Source organism: Chiloscyllium plagiosum, chromosome 12, assembly GCF_004010195.1.
Source record: "Chiloscyllium plagiosum isolate BGI_BamShark_2017 chromosome 12, ASM401019v2, whole genome shotgun sequence".
In the NCBI taxonomy this organism is placed as follows: Eukaryota; Metazoa; Chordata; class Chondrichthyes; order Orectolobiformes; family Hemiscylliidae; genus Chiloscyllium; species Chiloscyllium plagiosum.
This window is the reverse complement of record NC_057721.1, coordinates 71,413,055-71,434,280: the sequence shown is the minus strand read 5'-3', so window position 1 is coordinate 71,434,280 and position 21,226 is coordinate 71,413,055. Positions and strand designations below refer to the sequence as shown.

The following is a 21,226-nucleotide window of genomic DNA, read 5'->3' as shown; positions in this document are numbered from 1 at the left end:
CCATCTGGGTTGTTCGGTATTGCAATTGGTCCTCCTGGGAGCAGATGCGGCAGAGGCGAAGGAATTGGGAATATGGGATGGCGTTTTTAGAGGGGGCAGGGTGGGAGGAGGTGTAGTCTAGGTAGCTGTGGGAGTCGGTCGGTTTATAGTAAATGTTGGTGTTGAGTCGGTCGTCCGAGATAGAAATGGAGAAGTCTAGGAAGGGGAGGGAGGAGCCTGAGTCGGTCCAGGTAAATGTGAGGTCGGGGTGAAAGGTGTTAGTAAAGTGGATGAACTGTTCAACCTCCTCGTGGGAGCACGAGGTAGCACAATCTTGGCAGCCTTGTGGGAAAATAAAAATGCCCTAAATTTGCGCAGTCAGTGATGCTCAGCCATTTACACTGTCAGCTAGAGATTATACTGAAAAATTCAATTAATCCATAGTTCCTTTAATCCCTACAGGCCTCAGTCAGGGAGACTCAGGTTCACTGCAGTTCATTGACCTGGTTCTTTTCAGCACAGGCTGAATTCTAGCTTCCCCATGCTGTATGGTAGAAAGGAAGGACTCAGTAAAACATTCGGTGTTAACTGTATGTTTCACCTCATATCATTCAAGAAAGTTCCAGAATTGATCCTCCTGTTTGTGTTGGTTATGCGATTGTGGCTGTGGGCAACAATGAGGATGCAGAAAATAGTCACCTCAGGAATCAAATGGAGCTCAGCTCCCTTCTGTCTTGGTGGGTAGATGTGTAGATGTGTGCAGGGGGTGAAGATTCAGTTGTGCCATGACACTACCCCCACTCGACAAACAGCTGATCTCCTGTGGTCAAGACTCTCTCATGGGGCAAGACCATCATGCTGTCCCAGCGAGGAATCAACACCTTCGAGCAATCTCGCCCAACCCTAACTCCTGTTGGATTCCATCAGGAAAGACAACAAACATCAGCAGGGCAACGGGGAGGGTCAGACCACTTCAGGGTCCCACCCCAAATGCTTCAATGACAGGATACATGAGAGAAGTGGGGCACTGGGAACAATCACAGCTGGTGAGCCAATGTGGGGCAGCGCTGAAAGATTGAGATGACAAGGACAGACCAATGCACATACAGTCAGAGAGTCATAGAATCCTGTAGCAGGGAGACAGGCCCTTTGGCCCAAACTGAAATACTCATCAACGTTGACCCCATTTCCCTGCACACATCATCCCCTGCCTTCTTCACATGTTCAAAGTAAACAAGGTAAAGTAGCATTGTCAGCCCATAACGCGGATATTTAAAATGAACCTCACCTCTCTGCAGAGATGTTACTTTCACAGTCGCTCTTCTATTGACACCTGCGCGTGAGCTGCATAAACCCTGGATCATTCTCAATGCTCATTTGTTTACGGATCTTGTGGTAATGTCCCAATCTCTGAGCCAGGAGGCTTGGATTCAAGTCCCGCCCGTCCCAAAGGTGTGTAATAACACCTGTGGGTCGCTTCAAATGTAGGTTTTTTAAAACAACGCCCATTAATTTAGTCAGCATGCAAGAGTGAAAATATGCCGCCTTGTTACTGGCAGAAATACCATGTGTTCAGTGAAGCAGAAATTTCAAAACTGGATCTGCAATCCGTGTGTTTTATCACTGCAGGGCATGAAAGCTCAAGTAGAGTCCCAGTGCAGGGCCTTCAGCCCACCCACCACCTATGCTACCTCATGTGTCTTCAGGTTACATTGGTGTGTTCAACCCTGACTACAGGCTGCACCTGTCAGAACGGCGGCACAGTGGTTAGCACTGCTGCCTCACAGCGCCAGAGACCCAGGTTCAATTCCCATCTCAGGCAACTGTCTGTGTGGAGTTTGCATGTTCTCCCCGTGTCTGCGTGGGGGTGCTCCAGTTTCCTCCTACAGTCCTAAAGATGAGCAGGTTAGGTGAATTGGCAGTGCTAAATTGCCCGTAGTGTTAGGGGAATGGGTCTGGGTGGGATGTGCTTCGGCAGGTCGGTGTGGACTTGTTGGGCTGAAGGGCCTGCTTCCACACTGTAAGTAGTCTAATCTAAAAAGATATGTTCTGAACGTGACAGAAAATAATGTTCCTAATTTCAGATCAGAGTGCATATCAATTAATGGAGATGAGCAGAGGCTTAAACTACAGTTGAGAAAGTGATAGTTGCAGTGGTAGCAAGGCAGGTCTTTCTTGAAAAGGCACTCAAATGCGTTATTGTCCTTTTAGCCAATGGAAAAAGATAGCATGATGCTGTTCTAATTTTATTCACTGAGAATTCAGCCTATGATTTGGACATCAGAGCACTGGCTATCACTGGATATCAGAACTTTCAGTGCTCTGAATGTCTGCGATTTCAAAATGGCCACCAAAAAATACTGGCTAATGTAATCAGTTCCTTGAGAAAAGAAGAAGCTGTATTTATATAGGAACTTTCACAACCCCAACTCAAAGTGATTTATAACAATGGATTACTCTGTTCTCATGTGTTATCAGAGTCATAGTCATAGAGTCATACAGCAGGAAAGCGGACCCTCTGGCACAACTCATCCATACTGACCAGGTTTCCTCAACGGAACTAGTCCCATTTGCCTGTAATTGGTCCATATCCCCCTGAACCTTTCCTATGTATGTTCCAACTTCTATTACTTGTAAATGGAGCTGTCAGTATTGCTAATCAGTGATGTTTCAGACAGTAGACTATAGAATATTACAATTGTCACTGTTCAATATGGGAAAGAACAGCCAATTTGCAAACAGCAAGCTCCAACAGATAGCACAATGGTTATGACCAGATTATCTGGGTTTTGAGGAATATTGAATGAGGAATTTTGTCCAAGATACCAAAAAACCTCTGATGCTCTTTTCCAAAGTTGGACCCTTTGTAAAAGAAAAGATAAAGTTTCAGGTAATGTCTCATCTGAATGACAGGCTTATAGCATTACCTCGGTGACTACATTTCAAAAGTATTTCATTTGCTGGAAAACATTTTGTGAGTCCTGAGATTGCAGGAGGCACTATATAAACATTAAGTCTTCAATTAGCAATGGTGAAAAGATGTATTTTTGTAAGGACAGTGGTTCACTCCCCTTTCACCTCTGCCTCTGCTCACTGCCCAAGAAATGGTCTCCCTCCAGTATCTGACTGAGTAATCTTTCTTCAGCTAGAAGCCCAGCCAGCACACTATCCAACCCTTTGAGGGGGTATTGAACGCCAGTCTAGGTCCACTCAGAACCTATGTTCATTTGTGCATCTTTTTCCAGTTGGAAGCAGGGATCAGGAGGAGGAATCTTAAACTGATCTGTTTAGATACTGTGGCCAACCATTCAGTTAAAAACGACTAACTCAGGCCAGGCAGTGGGAACTGCTAGTCAATCAGGATCAGTTACACAATGGCATTGACCAAGAATGAGCATATCACTTGAAGAAAGCAGGAGTGAAGTAAATACGTCATCCCTCTGAGGTATCTGAGCTTCCTGAGCCTGTTATCAGTCTGCCTCTTGATTGTAAACAATGCGCATTTCACAAACACAAAATAGGCTGAATGACCTTTACATTTTGTTTCCCCAGCTGCTTCGGGTCACTGTTGATGCTTTATATATTCATTCTGTGACCCCCACGTGCCACTTCTAAGCTTATTGTGTTGTGGGGCCTGCAACTGGTCTGAATTGCTTCTGTAGATTTAATTAATCAGATTTCACACTCTGCCTAGCAACTTGGCTGCATGACATGGTTTAGAGCCAGGGTCGAACAGATGGCAATTAAAGCTGTATTTCAGATAGTTTAACAGGGTTAGCATACATTATCCTTCTACTGAACTACTACATAACTGGCAAACAAACACTAGGACTGGTCCTGTAACAATGCAGAAACCCCAATGTCCCCGCAAATAAGTAACATGCAACAACTTCTACCCCCAGGTCATAGTATTTTCTCTCCTTTGTCTTCTGTACGTGGTCAGTCAGTAGACATGCCCTTTGTTGTGGTTCTGTTCGCCGAGCTGTAAGTTTTTGTTGCAAACATTTCGTCCCCTGGCTAGGCGACATCATCAGTGCTTGGGAGCCTCCTGCGAAGCGCTTCTTTGATGTTTCCTCCGGTGTTTATAGTGGTCTGTCCCTGCCGCTTCCGGTTGTCAGTTTCAGCTGTCCGCTGTAGTGGTTGGTATATTGGGTCCAGGTCGATGTGTTTGTTGATGGAGTTTGTGGATGAATGCCATGCCTCTAGGAATTCCCTGGCTGTTCTCTGTCTGGCTTACCCTATGACAGTAGTGTTGTCCCAGTCGAATTCATGTTGCTTGTTGTCTGCGTGTGTGGCTACTAAGGATAGCTGGTCGTGTCGTTTCGTGGCTAGTTGATGTTCATGTATGCGGATTGTTAGCTGTCTTCCTGTTTGCCCTAGACATGCCCTTCTCCAGCTCTCCGAGAAAGTGACACCTCAGTAATACAGCCTCAGGGGAGAACTGGCAAAGTTGCCTCCTACCTCTCCATCAGCACAGGTGACATCTCGATGGCTATATAATCTACTTTACAGTCAGAACACCTCATTGTAAGTTGGCACATCTCAGCGGCTGGTCATTGGAGAGATGCCCCAGATTGCTGACAGAGGATGGCAGGAGACTAAGCCCCAAGCAGGAGAGCTTCCCATGATGTTGGCGATTAGGGACAGAATACAAATGTATAAACAGACACATGAGCAGTAGGTAGGTTTGTCCATGGTACAGGGCAAGCGATACAAAGTCTACAGGACTGCAGCAATGTGCTTGGGACTTTGTGGCCTCCGGCATGTGAGCTTCCAGCTGTCTCATTGGACAGGCTGGCAGTTGTCATGGAGATCCAAGTCCAGTAGTCTCACGATCACCTGGATGTGAGCACAGACCTACACACCATCACCACAGACAATGGTGCTCACCAACAGGAAGGCTAGAGGAGGATGAGGGACATTGACCTGACTCCAGAGGGACGGGGCAGTGCCAGGAGGTACCCAGCCAGAGGAGACCACACACTAGTAACACACACCCACACCTGCCAGTTGCTGTTTACGGAATAATAAAAGGCAACGATGTTCGCTCCCCAAACAGGCCCAGCCTCACTGGTTTGGTGAGCCCCCATCTCGCTGATAGCTCTCCCCATCAACCCTAATTGGCTTTGCACATCCCCACATCCCCACCCAACTCGTCCAACTAATCCTTCCTACCTGCTCACTTCCAAGTGAAGCAGTGCTTTACCTGCACTTCACTCCATGTAGGTGAATTGTACTTGCTGCTCACAATGTGGTCTCCTCCATGTTGGGGAAATGAAGCGCAAACTGGGTGATCGCTTTGCAGGGCACCTACGGTCCGCCTGCAAAAATGACCCTGAGCTTTCGGTTGCCTGCCACTTCAACACACCACCTTGTTATGATTGTGTTAACGTCTTGGATGCAGATACAGCCAGTTATCCTTGCTGTATTCATGTTGCTCCACGTCCTACCTCACTGGCATCACACTGTAGGGCGACTTCAGCCTTTTCATCAGCTTTACTTCCAGCTCTATCATTGCCATGAGAAGGTTTTAATTAATGATTTTAAGACATGTTGCTTCTTGTTCTGCGTCTCAATACTGCTGCATCTCCTTGGCTGTGCATTAGAGTAACAGTATACACTCCTACAACAAAATGGCCAAGACTGCTTCTAGATAGTTAGCAAATCCAACAAAATGTGACACTGCTTTCACCTCTGTTAGTCACGGAGTCATTGCTACAGTTCTCACCTTGTTGAAATCTGGGCAAAAACCTTTTGCTGTCAGTAAATAGCCTATGTACTTTGGACATCTTTCAATGTCTTATTTTTTGTTCAGCTTCAGGTTCATCTGGCAAGCTGTTTTGAGCAGTCACACTATATTTTGTTCACAGTCAGCTCCACACCCTTAAACTACCTGATCATCCACGATAGCTTCACCTCTGTAAAGATTACTTTTGCACATTGTTTGTTGATACTCCTCTGAAGCTGTGGAAATGCTAAGCTGCACGCACAGACATGAGGATTTCTTGAACTACATCCAAAATGCAGTTAGAAAGCTGCTGCTTCCAAAACAATTATTTGCCAGCAACCATCCTTCAAATCTAAAGTAGTTAAGATTGCTTTTTAGATTAGACTCCCTACAGTATGGAACCAGGCCCTTTGGCCCAACAAGTCCACACTGACCCTTCAAACAGTAACCCACCCAGACCCATTCCCCCACTCTTATGTTTCCCCCTGACTTGGCAATTTAGCATGGCCAATTCACTCAGCTTGCACATTTTTTAGATTGTGGGAGGAAACCAGAGCACCCAGAGGAAACCCACGCAGACACAGGGCGAATGTGCAAACTCCACACAGAGAGTCGTCCAAGGCAGGGATCGAACCCAGGCCCCTGGTGCTGTGAGACAGCAGTGCTAACCACTGAGCCACAATGCCACCCAATTTTCCTTTGCAAGTTGTGTAAAAAAAATCCTTTAATAGTTGGAATGGGATAATGCGAACTCTTCAGGGCTTTATTTATATCCTGTGCACCATTGCATAATCTCGGTTTCCCCCGTTATTTCATTTCTACTGTGCTGCTGATCCATTCTGTAGGAGTTGTCACTTTTTTGATTACTCCACTTTTTTCCAGCTCGTCTATCTTTTTTTTCAGATGGGCTTTGAGGGAGTTGGAAATTTGTTCTCACATTTTCATTTACAAATCATTCTGCAATAACACGACAGCTATGTTCCCTTGCAAGCTTGCACTATAGAAAATTCTGCTCTGGAAAACTGTTACAGAAAGTGGCACTATAAAAAATTGTTATACCCGTTCAGTCAAAAGTTCATGTTATTCAAACACAGTCCACATTTAATCAATTGTGTTATAACCAATTCGTGCTGACAAACCGCACGTTACAGCAGAATGATCTGTACATCAAGATGATACTGTCCAGGAAGCCATCCTAAAGCTGCAAACATATAATTTTTCTCCTCCAGGATCTGCTTTGCAGTCAGTAGTTACTGTGCTGAGATACACGCCAAGTTTATTTTGGAACATCAAGGTTCCCAGTCCCAACTTTAGATGAGTCCCAGCTGAAATGAATGGTTTTTGTGTGTCATTTATGATTTGGAACTCCAGAGCTTCAAATGTTTGTCATTTGCAATGGACTTTCAGAGTAATCTGTCCTCTTGGCATGAGTATTGAGCTGTCATGTGGCCTCAACCTTATTCTTGAGGGCTTCATATTTGGATTTCGATCCATTTTGCAGAGGGCTGTGAAAGTTGTGATGTTACGTGACAATACAGTGTCTGTAACACTTCATTATTATTCTAATTTTACACTCATCATTCTGACATTCACAAACAATTTGTCCCCTTTGATTCTTTGGGAAATATCCTCCACAGTATTTGCATCCTATCGTTCGTCTCTGATAGTTCTGCCCTTTTGGCCTGGAATGGCTATCAGCCTGGTTGCTTTGCTGTGAATATACTGTAGCTGATGATTTAAATGCTTCTCAATGCTTCTGCACACATTGATCATTCTCCTGAGAATAAATTTCTCCTCTTTGAGTAGACGTGCTCACACTGCAGGATTTCCTATCCCAAATGCAATCCTGTCCTTAATTAGGTCATCGTCTAGTTGAACAAATTCACAGGGTTCAGCACTTGTGCTACACAGTTCTCAATGGCCTCTTTCTTACCTTGGAACCCTATTGTTGAACACGCAGCATTCAAAAGCTATGCTCCTTTTGGGATCAAAATATGCCTTCAGGGGTTTCAAAAGTTCTGCTTTCCATTTTGTTTGCCCTTGGGAGATTTAGGTTGGAATACCATTTGTAACAGTCTATCCCAAACACCCCCAGCTACCCCCATACCATAGTGATAATAGTGTTGCTACTCATAGCTGTCCTGATTTGCTGTTAAATCTCTCATATGATCATAATTTTGTCTTTATGAATGGAAATGTTGCTAGCTCTGCTTCACATCTTCTGTCATTTTGACTAGAGTTAGGAGAATAAAATTTGCAGCCATATTTCTCACTCATGGATGATCTCATTAAAAAGAGCTTACTCAATGTTCTGCTTCTTTGTTCATTTTGTGCAATTTCCTGTGTTTTTTAGCAGATTTTGGAGGCTATGAACATTCCTGCATATCACCTTTAGTAGCTGTGCTCCTAAATAGCTCTTCAGGAATCAATCACATCTCATTCTGATACCATGTCAGGTGCTCACAGGAAAACAGAGTTGCTTATAGTATGTCTTTCTTGAACTGGCGATAAGATGGCTGTCTCGTGAGTAATTGCATTTCTATTCTAAACACTCCTTGTGGCACTAACAGTTTTATTAGTTTAGACTATGTTTACAAAATGAGTTTGTCTTGAAATGTTGCAGTTCAGGGTGGAATGGCATCTTCATCATTAACCAACGTCACTCTCACTACCCCCCGGACACGCCCTTCAACATCCCAACTCCAATTTTTACTTGTGAGCTGAGCTGAAACCTCAATGTGACTTTGAAACCAACACAAAGGGGATCTGGAAGTCTGTTGGGTCAGTGATGATTGAAGTGCCCCAAAAGGAAGATTGGAAATCATTATCACCACTTCCAACCCCTTCTTTAACATACTTTTGTATCACATGAGAGCCTGCCAGAGAGATTCCTATTCTCCATGCCACTGAGGAGCTAATGACGAGCTAATCTCTGATACATTTACCCACAGCCTTATCTCTGTTCAGAACAGCTGTCTTTTGAGGTTGACATATTAAATAAACCCCTCCCGGGCTTCCCATTGCTAAGGTTAGAGAGTTTGAAACCTTCCCTGCACAGCACCACAACCTCATTCAAATCCTGCTTCTGGCTATTATTTCCAAGACTAAGGAGCAAGGGGATGTACAGGTACAAAATTAAACGTAAGTGGCTTAGAGATAAAGTGGTAAGGCTACGAGAATAGCAATAGCAGAGGCACAGATTAAAACAAAGGCCAGGACAATATGATGTAACAGGTCATACAAATATGTGAAGAAGAATAAAGGAACACAGGAACTAGGTGGGTACTTGGGATTGGGGCAGTGCTCGTGTGGCGGATAAATATCGGAATTAAATGATAGCGTCAAATGGCCTGTTTCTGTCATGTAATTCAGGAGGGAATTTTATAGCACCCAGCTTGCCCACACTGGCCCAGGCAAATATGCTTACAGTGAGGGGACAAGTAAATAGTTCAGATGGCTAACCCACCATTTTCCCATCCATCCCACACCCTCCACAGCTCTGACCACACCAGACCTATAATCCATGGGGCAAGGCTAGGGTGGTGGCTCGCCAACACCCCAAGGTTTATTGAGGCACTTAACATATTGATATGGCAATAAGAGACCTTGGTTGATCTCCACTGCTAACTGCCAGTGCTGAGCATCAGGAAATGAATGAGACGAGATTGGCTGTAATCTCACCAAAGTTGGTCAAAGGTAGGAAGAAAGAATAGCCTTCAGGGCAAGCCCTGGGCATTGCGGGAGCACGACTGTTAACGATGCGCCCGCACCTTTGTGCCTTTCCGCTTGGCTTCCAGAATCAAAGGGAAATGATGCGCTTAGGCTCTGCATGTACCAACCTCTCCTAATGCAGTCTAAGAATAAGGGCAAAGCCATTCAGGACTGAGATAAGGAAGAATTTCTTCACCCAGAGAGTTGTATACCTGTGAAATTCTCCACCAAAGAAAGCTGTTGGGAACAATTCATTAGATATATTCAAGAGGGAGCTGGATGTGGCCCCTGTGGCTAAAGGGATTAAGGAATACATAGAGAAATTGAGAGTGCGCTCCTGAGATTGCATGATCAGTCATGTTCATACCGAATGTTGGTACAGGCTGTAAGGGCCAAATGACCTATTCTTGCGGCTATTTCCTACGTTTCTGTGTTGATAATGCTAGAGTGAATACAGAAAGTAAGAGGTTCAGTTGCCATAGTCCCAGAGGGCCACTCTCTCATTAGAGAGAGACAACTGGTGGTAATTTAACTTGAGGGTCACCAGACCTCAGGCAAGGTGAGAGGCTGAGAAGGATAGTCCTTCATGATAACCTCAGCTGTTGCAGGGATTGAACCTGAGCTGTTGGCATCACTCTGCATCAAACCAGCCATCCAGCCAACTGAAAAGTTCTTCCACTGTAGGAGGGGGGGATCAAAAACAAGGAGAAAAAATATTAGAGTCAAACAATTTAAGAGGGATATCGAGAAGTACCCTCTCCATGTCCAGACCAAGAGAAATCAGTAAATCACTCCGTCACAGAGCAGTGAATTTTGAAAGGAGGGTGTGGCGTTCACTGGGGCTTCCAAGAACACGGTTGATCAATCCTTGGTTCAGTAAGAGTTGAAGGGATATGGTGAAATGGAGGCTCTAAAAGGACAGGTCATGATCTAACAGAACAGTGGAACAGACTTGAAGAGCGGAATAGCTGTAGATATGTTAACAGAGCGTGCTTGTCTGTCTGCCGGCTGCCATGTCATCTCTGAGCTCAGGGTCATTTATAACAAACTATGGCGACAATACTCGCTAGTACAGAATGGGAAGAGGTAAGGGATAATGAATAGGCTGACATCTCAGGAGCCCCGACTCTGGGAGAAAGTGAAGACAGATGCTTTACAGCACTATGTGCAGACACCCATCACACACAGAAAGCTAACATCCCATTTTACCAATCCCTCTCATTTGCAATGCTATGGTTTTAATAATGATTAGACTTAGCACAGTTCAAATGAAGGTTTGCTTTATTATACAGGAGTGCAGGCCAACTGAGTGTGAATATTGCTAAGGTCTCTAAGGTGGCCATGGTGTTTGAGAAGCCATAAGAGTTGGACACCCACAGACAGCAACTTCAAGGCAAGTATCCCAGACACTCAAGCTTGAACTTTAACTCCCAGGGCTATAATTACAGGTCAATATAGGGGTAAGCTGGAGTCAAATCCTTGACTCTGCCTGCCATGTGGAATTCAAGCTGTCTGTTTTTCTAGATGTGGAGGAGCTGGTGTTGGACTGGGGTGGACAAAGTTAAAAATCACACAGCATCAGGTTATAGTCCAACAGGTTTATTTGGAAGCACTAGCTTTCGGATTGCTGCTCCTTCATCAGGTGGCTGTGGAGCAGGACCGTAAGATACAGAATTTATAGCAAAAGATTACAGTGTATGCAACTGAAATGATATATTGAATAAACCTAGATTGTTGTTAAGTCTTTCATCAATCTAGGTTTGTTCAATATATCATTTCAGCTGCATAACACTGTAATCATTTGCTATAAATTCTGTCTTAAGGGCTCCGAAAGCTTGTACTTCCAAATAAACCTATTGGACTATAACCTGGTGTTGTGTGATCTTTAATATTTTTCTGGAAACAATATTGGGCATGGAATACTGATACCCTCCCCCCCCCCCCCCCAATAACATTTAGCCCACGCCCAACACCCAAAAAATGGCAGGGTGGCTTGTTAACTTGATGAAGATGTCAATTCAGGCTACTGATAAGACGTTGGAAAATTCCAGGAGGCCTCCTCAGTCCCCCATCACTCACCAGCAAGAGGGGCACAGTCAGTGCCCAGATACGTTCCCCCAAGTTGCAGGCCAGGCTTAAGAGGGTGGCAATGGCCCTGGATCAGACTGAGGATGGGCATGCAACTGCTTTAGCTATCTGGCCTTGACTGCTTTCCAGCACTGCTATGGGAGTCCAGCAATGATAACCACTTCTTTCCAGCACTGCTATGGGAGTCCAGCAGTGGTAACCACTTCTTTCCAGCACTGCTATGGGAGTCCAGCAGTGGTAACCACTTCTTTCCAGCACTGCTGTGGGAGTCCAGCAATGGTCGCCACTTCTTTCCAGCACTGCTATGGGAGTCCAGCAGTGGTCACCACTTCTTTCCAGCACTGCTATGGGAGTCCAGCAGTGATAACCACTTCTTTCCAGCACTGCTATGGGAGTCCAGCAGTGGTAACCACTTCTTTCCAGCACTGCTGTGGGAGTCCAGCAGTGGTCACCACTTCTTTCCAGCACTGCTATGGGAGTCCAGCAGTGGTCACCACTTCTTTCCAGCACTACTATGGGAGTCCAACAGTAGTAACCACTTCTTTTCTTCAGTTTCACTTCAAACAGTGCTGGGAGAGAGGGTCAGATTCTTTCTGTCTGTCTCTCTCTCTCTCTTTCTCTCTCCAGCTCATCAAAATGGCAGTCTGTATAGGCTACTCTTCTATAGGGTCTCCTGTTGACTCCATCAACTTTGAGGACTGACTCCCCAGCCTCTATAATGGGTAAATGCACCCTCTGTTTAGATCATAATGCGTCAGCTAAGTGTTGTCAACACCCAGTGCAGTCCCTCAATCTGCCACAATTGCAGCTGGTTGAGGGAGTGTACCTGCTCCTGGATTTTCACCAGACCTGGTGAAAGGCTGTTCTGAAGAAGGGTCACTCGACCTGAAATGTTAACTCTGCTTTCTCTACAGATGCTGCCAGACCTGCTGAGTTCTTCCAGAAATTTCTGTTTTTGTTTCTGGCAAGAAGAACGTTGATTCTCCATAAGGGATTCCAAGGTGAGAGTGAGATCGCTCGCTCTGGTCTATCTACACGTTTCGTGACAGAGTCCAACCTCACTGGCTCATGGTTGAAAAGTTAAAGAGAGGAACCTAACATGCATGGTGCTGAGACAGGAACTTTGGAAAGCACACAGCCCAAATAAACATATCCCGTTCACAATCTCTTGGGTCTCCCTACAGTGTGGAAGAAGGCCAATTGGATGATCAACTCCACACAGATCCTCTGAAGAGCATCACAACCAGGCTTACCACCCTATCCTGTCCCTGTAACCTTGTATTTCCCGTGGCTAATCTATCTAATCTACACATCTTTTGGAATCAGGGAGAAAACTGCAGCACCTGAAGGAAACCCATACAGATACAGAGGGAACTATACAAGCACAGGCAGTTGCCCAAGGACTGGAATTGAACCAGACCCCTGGTACTATGAGGCAGCAGTACTAACCACTGAGCCACCATGTCACCTGAAGCCAAGACCCTACATCTCTCCCATCTGTATTTCTATGCTGAAAATGTGTTGCTGGAACAGCACAGCAGGTCAGGCAGCATCCAGGGAACAGGAGAATCGACGTTTCGGCATAAGCCCTTCTTCGGGCATAAGCCCTGAAGAAGGGCTTATGCCCGAAACGTCGATTCTCCTGTTCCCTGGATGCTGCCTGACCTGCTGCGCTTTTCCAGCAACACATTTTCAGCTCTGATCTCCAGCATCTGCAGACCTCACTTTCTCCTCCCATCTGTATTTTTATGCCAACTTCCTGTATTTATCCCTACTCAGGGATTCAATTATCATTGCCATTCTCAAGAAAGAGTTACCACATTCGAAATGTCTAGTTTTCAATTTCAGATTTCCACAAATTTTGTGGTTTTCTTTCAGAATATTATGACCTGCACTATAAAGCAAATTTAATTTGATCGTTTCGTCTGTGAAATAAAGTCCTAGATTTTAATTTGAAAATTAAGAAACTGAGTCTTGTCTGCTGGCTTTTAAAGGTTATAATTTAAAGGTTCTGAACAAAGGGGTATACTTTATTTTCTATCTAAAATTAAAGGATATGGTTGTCACAATCTGTTCTAATAACTAAGTGACAGAGCAGTAAAATATATATTTTCATTCTCTATGCAAAGGAAGAACATCAGGAATCTCCCAGATTACAATGGCTTAAAAGTCACAGGAAACATGGTTTAGTGTATGTTACATCGGCCATATACCCTCTTAATTTCCACCTGTACTGTGTGCACCCATGTTTGCTTTTGGGATACAGGAACTTCATGAAGAATTCTGAAAGATATCAGACCAGGAGTAGGTCATTTACTGTTGTTCAATTAGGTCACAACTGAGATGTGGTTCACCTTCATCATTTATTGTTTTTGTTTCATATTCCTTGAATTTAAAAAATTCTAACTCCGGTTTTCAATGACTCCGTGCCCTCACTCCTCCCCATGTCTGTCACCTTCTCTAGCCTTTGACATCCCTGCACTCCTCCAATGTGACCATTGGTGGTTGTAACTTGCCACTGCCGGAGCCATACGCACAAGAATCCCTTCCCTAAACCTCTCCAACCCTCCATTTCCCCTTCCCGCTTTAAGGTGCTCCTTAAACCTATCTCTTTGACCAAACAATCCTCACTTTCTCAAACTTTTGACCACCTGACTATTAATCTTTGACCAAGCTCAATAGCAAATGTTTCACAGATTGATAGTTTCATATACCGCAAGAAAAGGTGTGTTGGTGATTATCTCTGGTGATGTCTGTAAGCATGAGTGAGGTCAGGTTTGCATATTCCTGATGAACGGCTTATGCCCGAAATGTCAATTCTCCTGCTCCTTGGATGCTGCCTGACCTGCTGTGATTTTCCAGCACCACACTTTTCGACTCTGACTCTCCAGCATCTGCAGTCCTCACTTTCTCCACACTCACATGGGAACAATACGTGTATGGCGTGGCAAGTAGGCATGTGTGCAGGAGGATAGGATCATGCTTGACTCTGATGTTTCCTTTGTACCTGCCCTCTCCACCCTCTCTTCCCAGCATTCACTATCTCACTTCATGTCTAAAGAATGGCTACTTGGGTAAGAAATTGAATTGAATTGAATGTGCTTTATTGTCATTGGACTCAAATGAGTTCAATGAAAAGTTTACAAGTTCTCACATTACAGCATCATCTTGGGTACAAAGGCACCTGGGTACAGATTTTTAAGAGCAAATTCTTAGGAAGAAAATTGGAAAAATAAAGAAGTGCAAAGTCCAGCAAACTAAAGGGGTCCTGGGACATAATAAGGAGTCCGCAGAGGACGCTTGGGATAAAATGAGAAAAAAGTTCCAGAGAAATGAAGTGCAGATCTAAAAGGTATCAATGAAGTAAAGTGAAATCAGTATCATGACATATGCATCTTTTTATCTGTCTTTTTATCTCTGACAATCAAATATTCATTTGGTTCCAAAAAAAGCTGGAAGCAGAATAACTTTGGGAAGATTCAGTGAGACTGTTCCATTTCTCTTCTTCTAACAGTATGAAATGACGCAACAATGACAGGTGCTGTTTTTGGAACAATTAGAATGTTGAATCAAAATTCGATGTCAGACTTTCCTTACAACCAAAGTGAATCAATCATTAGCGATTCAAAGATGGACTCTGTACATGAAGTGGGAATTTAATAACAATATAAAATATATAGTCCAAAATTGAGGAAGTCAACATTAAGGTAGGAGTGCAACAATAACTTTGTGACATTCTTCATCCTGCCAGAATTTATTCAGACTACCATTCACCCTGGCAGAAATAATGTAGTCAAGTGAAAAGCTGAGCACAATAGTGAGCTAAAATGAACCGACGATGTGCCTGACTTCAGTCACTGTTCTGAATATGGAGCTGCTGCTACCTTTGACAGGTACCGAGTCCCACTGATTCTGAAAGCCAAACATAGCATGTTGCTCACACTCTCTGTCTCTCTGTTTCTCTGTCTCTCTCTCTTTCTCTGCCTCTGTCTCTCTCTCCCAGGCTCTCCCCATCTCTCTCTCTCTCTCTCTGTCTCTCTGTCTTTCTCTCTCCCTCTTCTCTCTCTCTCTCTCCCCCTCTGTCTCTCTCCCTGGCTCTGTGTGTGTGTGTGTCTCTCTCTCTGTCTCTCTGTCTGTCCCTGTATCTCTCTGTCTCTCTGCCTCTACCAGTCTCTCTGTGTCTCTCTCCCTGTCTCTCTCTCTCCCTCTGTCTCTCTGTCTGTCCCTGCGTTTCTCTGTCTCTCTGCCTCTATCTGTCTCTCTGTGTCTCTCTCCATGTCTCTCTCTCTCTGTCTCTCTTTGTGTCTTTCTGTCTGTTTCTGTGTCTCAGTGTCTGTCTCCCTCTACGTCTCTCTCTGTTTATCCCTCTCTCTCCCTCTTGCTATACAGCAATATGGTAAAAACAATGACTGCAGATGTGGAAACCAGATTCTGGATTAGTGGTGCTGGAAGAGCACAGCAGATCAGGCAGCATCCAAGGGGCAGTAAAATCGACGTTTCGGGCAAAAGCCCTTCATCAGGAATAAAGGCAGAGAGCCTGAAGCGCGGAGAGATAAGCTAGAGGAAGGTGGGGGTGGGGAGAGAGTAGCATAGAGCTATGTTTCCCTTTACCTTGCGATTATGAGTCCATCACAATAGACTAGTGTTTTTTTTTCACTGCCTTGCTTAATCTTATTCCTTTCGCTTACAAGAAATAAAAAGAAAACATCAGCTCACAAATCTACGCTATCGTTTATTTAGGAAATGGCATCCCTCTCAATACACATTCTTGCTATTCTTTCCCCCCCGGCAACAACGCAGCGAGAACCAATCAGCTCCTGAGTGCTTGCCAGGCTTCAGCTGGAGGTTACTATCAGACAATGACCAACAGTAACCAGAGACTGAAGCTGCTGTGTTACATTATGGTGCATTGCACCTGGTTCTGACTCGAATTCTCCCTGTATTTTAGAAGACGCTTTTTTTTTCGCAGGTTCTTTTTTTAAAAAATACATCATAAATAGCTGTAAATACAAATAAAACCTCAGGGGGTCAAGCACAATTGTTTCGTCGTAGGGAAAAGGATTTTCACACAAATCCTTAAAGGTGGTACAGCAGATTGATAGTGTGTTTCAAAAAAAAACAAAACATATTGGTTCATTTTCCTGACAAATCGAGCAATTATGCATAAACGTAAAGAAAAAAACACACCAATAGAAATTGCTCAACTCAGTAGATCTGGCAGCATCTGTGGAAAGAAACCAGAGTCAGCCCTTCTCTAGAAGGGTCACTGAATGTGAAACATTAATTTGCTTTCTCTCTAGTGATGCTGCCAGACCGGCTGAGTTTCTCCAACAATTTCTGTCACAGTTTGCTCCAGCATCTGCAGTTATATGTTTCATAAAACTAAAGATGTCAGTTTAGAACATTGTAAATTACTGGTCAGGTGTGGTGTTGTGCTGGGCTCGTATCCAGGACGCCTATGTTAATGTTCTGAGGAAAGGGGTTCAAGTCATACCATGGTAGGTACTGAGATTTGAATTCAGTGCAAATCTAGAATAGAAAGCTAGCCCAATGGTGACCATGTAACCAATTGATTCAGAAAAGTCCATTTTGTTCACTAATGTCCTTTAGCAAAGGGGATCTGCCATTATGTTGCTCTAGACCCATAGCAAAGTGGTTGAACCTGAACTGTCCTCTGAGCAATTAGGGATGGGCAATAAATGTTGGTCTGGACAGTAATGCCCTTATCCCATGAATAAAAGTGGTTCAAGAAAGATGTAAAGTGTTTAGTAAGTGTCAAAACAAGGGTTACTAAGGATCAGCTATATCTGTTATAGCTTTGGAAAAGTTATTCCACATAGAAGGTCACGTAGTGCAGGTTGTCAGGATGAGGTGAGGTTTTGATAGCGTAATTAGAGGAAACTTATTCTTTTTGGTGAGTGGGTCAATAACCAGAATCAGAGATTTAAAATCACTGAGAAATGGTTGAGCAGGAAGATGAGAATATTTTCACTCAAACTGTACCTGAGAAAATAGCAAAGCCGATTCCTTTAATAATGACTACTGCTGCAGTCAAATTAGCGTCTGTTCGGATACTGATTATAATTTTAAACACCGCATGCGGGATGCTCCGGAATCAGGAAATGGCCAGAGAAAAAGTAAAAGTCAAACTGATTATTTTTGTAGGCCAGAAGGTGCACCACACGATACTGTGGGGCCTTTCCCTTGCTATGTCTCCACATTCCCTTAGGCAGGGGCTCTCCCTTGCTCCCCACTACCTGAGCAATTCCTTGTCGATCTTTGCAGGATCTAACCCCCTCCCTTTAGAGGACATTGCAGCCAGCCAACAATCCTCAAAGCAAAAATGCCAAACTTATATGCAAGAGGGGTACCTCTTGCCCATCATCTAGCTGACACTCCCGAGCTCCAGTGATTCTTTTTGACTATTAATTTGGAGGTGTGCATAAGACAAATAATCCCTTGTTACTCATTGACGGAGAGTTGCGAGCTTGCTGGCCAGCACCGGTTCTTCGCAATCAAAGCCATGTTAACGTTAGTCATCATTCTCCTTAATGTTGCTTTGCGGTCTATGTGGCTACATAACAGCAATCACTGGACCTCAGGAGTAATGAACCTTGGTGAGGTGTTTTTTGGAAAGTCCTGTGGGTGTGACAGGATAATTGCAAGTGCCTTCAAACCCAGTCATAAAATTGGGTAACAGTCTGCATATTTGAGTCAGCACTGCAATGAATGTATAAACCATATATATAAGCACACCAATACTATACATAGACATTGCATTACAATTGTACAGGCTCATTCTAATTCAGTATCACCAACAATGTTTGATCACCATTGGTGCATAGCGTTTACCCAATATGGAACTTTCACTAAATGTTTCAAGGCAATGTACTTCCTTACCCTTCTTCCTCCACCATGGGCCCTCAGAGACAGAGTAGGAGAGGTTTTTGAACTCAATAGTGACTGCAAGCCGCCGTGGTAAGTATGAGAAACGGTGGGCCTCTGTCACCCCATTCTCCACTTTCTTTAAACGCATCTGGAAGATGGGGGCTTGTCGGGTGGCCATTCCATTTGAGACCACTTCATCTACTGAGACACAGACTGATTTGGGGTCCGTCATCAGTTCTGTCCAGACACTGTTCTGTAACAACAGGCAAAGAGCCTTGATCAGAGTCAACACTTCAGAAAATGTGATTGATGTTTTTAAAATAAATTTTCCATTGACTTCATTGTTCTTTATTCACAGGTTGGCAAGAATTTAGTGCCTATCTTTAATACCTAGCAATGGCAGTGATTTGTTCAGGCATTTCAAAGGACAATTAAGAGTGAACACATTGCCAAGGGTCTGGAATCATACATTGGCGAAACCAGATTATTTCATTCCTGGATGGGCATTACTAACTCAGTGGAATTTTGACTTTTTTTCTATTCATTCACAGGATGCGGCTGGCTAGGCCAGCAGTAATTGCCCATTCCTAGTTATTCAAAGGGCAGTTAAGAGTCAACCACAGTGCTGTGGGTCTGGAGTCACATGTAGGACAGACCAGGTAAAGATGGTGGTTTCCTTTTCCAATGGAAATGAGAGGACATTAGTCAGGTAGTCTCATGGTCAATGTATCCCATATTTATTGAATTACCTGAATTGGCATTCCCCAGCCAGGGATCTGAACCTGTGCCTCCGATTTATTGCTCCAGGGCTCCAGGTTACTGCTCCAGTAAGTAATCAGTCAACCTATCCCTTTTGTGGATCTTGGAACATCTTAATTCACCTGGACACATGAAAGCAGGCACACTCCGGAACAAGGAGGCAAGAATCGCGATTGCCCCTCCTTTCTACCCCTCCAATTCCCCCGTCCCTAAAGGTACCTTGGCTGCTAATGGCATCCCATTCTGTGGGTTGAATGGACTGGGATGGGGTGGGGGTGGGGTTGGGGGAGGGGTGTGTCACTACCCAGTTTATTCTGGCAGTAGCCTACTCTACAGATGCTCCAGCATCTACAACCTGCCTCAGGCAATCTCCTTCTGCTGTCGACCTGTCCTTTAGAAAACCTTCAAAGGTCCCGCCTACAAAACATTGCTCTGGTGCAATTCATTGCACACGTTAGAATCATGTTTATAAAAAAATGTTTATTTAACAATAGTAATAAATGCACCGGAGGAAGTGTCCTTTATGTAATGGGCTTGCTTTTCTGTGGTGTGTTTTCTCAATCTCTTTAAAGGGAGTTCAACACACAGACAGACAACAACAAACACAGCCCTGCAACATTACTCTGCATGTAATGAGACATGTCTGAAACGATGTGACTGTGCAAGAAACTGTTAAGAGTTTACACTTTCAGCGAACCACAAACTCCTCGCTTCTGCCTCCTGCTGAGAGAAAAGCAGCAACGACCATCCTCTCCTTCAACCAGAAATCAAACAAGAGCGAGGTTACTCTCGGTCAAAGCAGCTCAGGATGAATCTCCACAAGATATATAAACAGTCGAGATGATAGACAGCAGCATAATACCAGAGGGAGCAGGCTATCCAATTACCAACCACCCCAAAAGGTTTAAATATACACAGTAATGCATTCAATTATTCTGCATTAAATGTGGGGTAAAACAGCAGAGCCCACATCCATGTTTCAAAGCTAAAAATAGCACACACACAAAACACACAACTCAACAAAAATAAAACAAGCAATCATGGTTGACTAAATAAACAGGTAATGTTTGCAAATCCATTCCAGGTCTGTTTCCATACTGGAGATAAAGAGGGATCATCTTTCTCTCCATCTCGTTGGCAGCCTGAGTTTATTAAAATATGGATTTTTTTAATCTTGCTACTTCAGCATTGTAGGGAACTTTTAGCAATATTTCACTCCGCAGTTTCGACCAGGAATTAAATTGCAACCACTGCCTTCTGGATGCGTCATTATTAAAACATTGAAAATTGCCATTTGCAACATTTCCAAACCATCCCGCCGCTTGAATTGACTGTCTCCCGACAAATACTTTGGTTCATGCAATGTCAATATTACACAATTATTTGATGGGGGTTAAAAAAAATCTAAGTCTTTTACGAGTTAATACAACACTCGTGCACACGTTGCACAAAAACACAACTTACCCTCTCGGAACCGTTCACTATTCTCTGCCAAACCGTTGTTATCTTTTATCAGCGATCAAGTGAAAAGCTGAGGTGTTTAAAACGAGATGTTTTGTTTTGTTTTTCTGCCGCTGACCGGTCGCTTCGCCTTGTTCAGGAAAGATGTGACTGGCGCTGCGTTTGGGATGCAGGGAGGAGAGGATTGGGAATGGTACCCAGAGAGAGCAGGAGCTGTGTGTATGTGTGCCTGAATCCCTCTCCTGTCTGTCTTTCTCTGCAAGACACTCACACACTCTGAACACAGCCAAAAGGGGCGGTGACAAACCACCTCCTAACTACTGTCCTGCCTCCTTTTCTCTCCCCACTCAACCCGAACTTTTATTCATCTCCAATCCCTCCTTTCTTTTCTCCCCTCCTTCCTCTCTTCTCCTTGTCTCCTCTCTCTCTTTATCTCTCTCATTCCATGTTCCTATTACTGTCCCTCCCTCCTTCCCAGGTTTGATTCTGGTTGGATTTTCTTTGTTGTTCTTTGTTTCTCCCCCTATATCTTCCAGGGCTGTTCCTTTCTTCTGTAATTTTATATATTAAAAAGTACATGTCATAATGCTTATATTGCTCAAGATGAATTGA

General features: G+C 44.1%; 1 protein-coding gene across 1 annotated transcript in view; it reads right to left on the bottom strand.

The window, feature by feature from the left end:
* The window catches only part of LOC122555409 (ATP-binding cassette sub-family G member 1), an 80,427-nt gene extending 59,473 nt beyond the window's left edge, over window positions 1-20,954 (bottom strand). The window contains exons 1-2 of the mRNA XM_043701392.1: window positions 20,618-20,954; window positions 18,407-18,647 (exon numbers count right to left, since the gene is read on the bottom strand). Coding sequence (XP_043557327.1) covers window positions 18,407-18,626 — 220 coding nt within the window. The 5' untranslated portion in view covers window positions 18,627-18,647; window positions 20,618-20,954. The remainder of the gene's footprint in view (window positions 1-18,406; window positions 18,648-20,617) is intronic.
* Window positions 20,955-21,226: the final 272 nt, after the last annotated feature.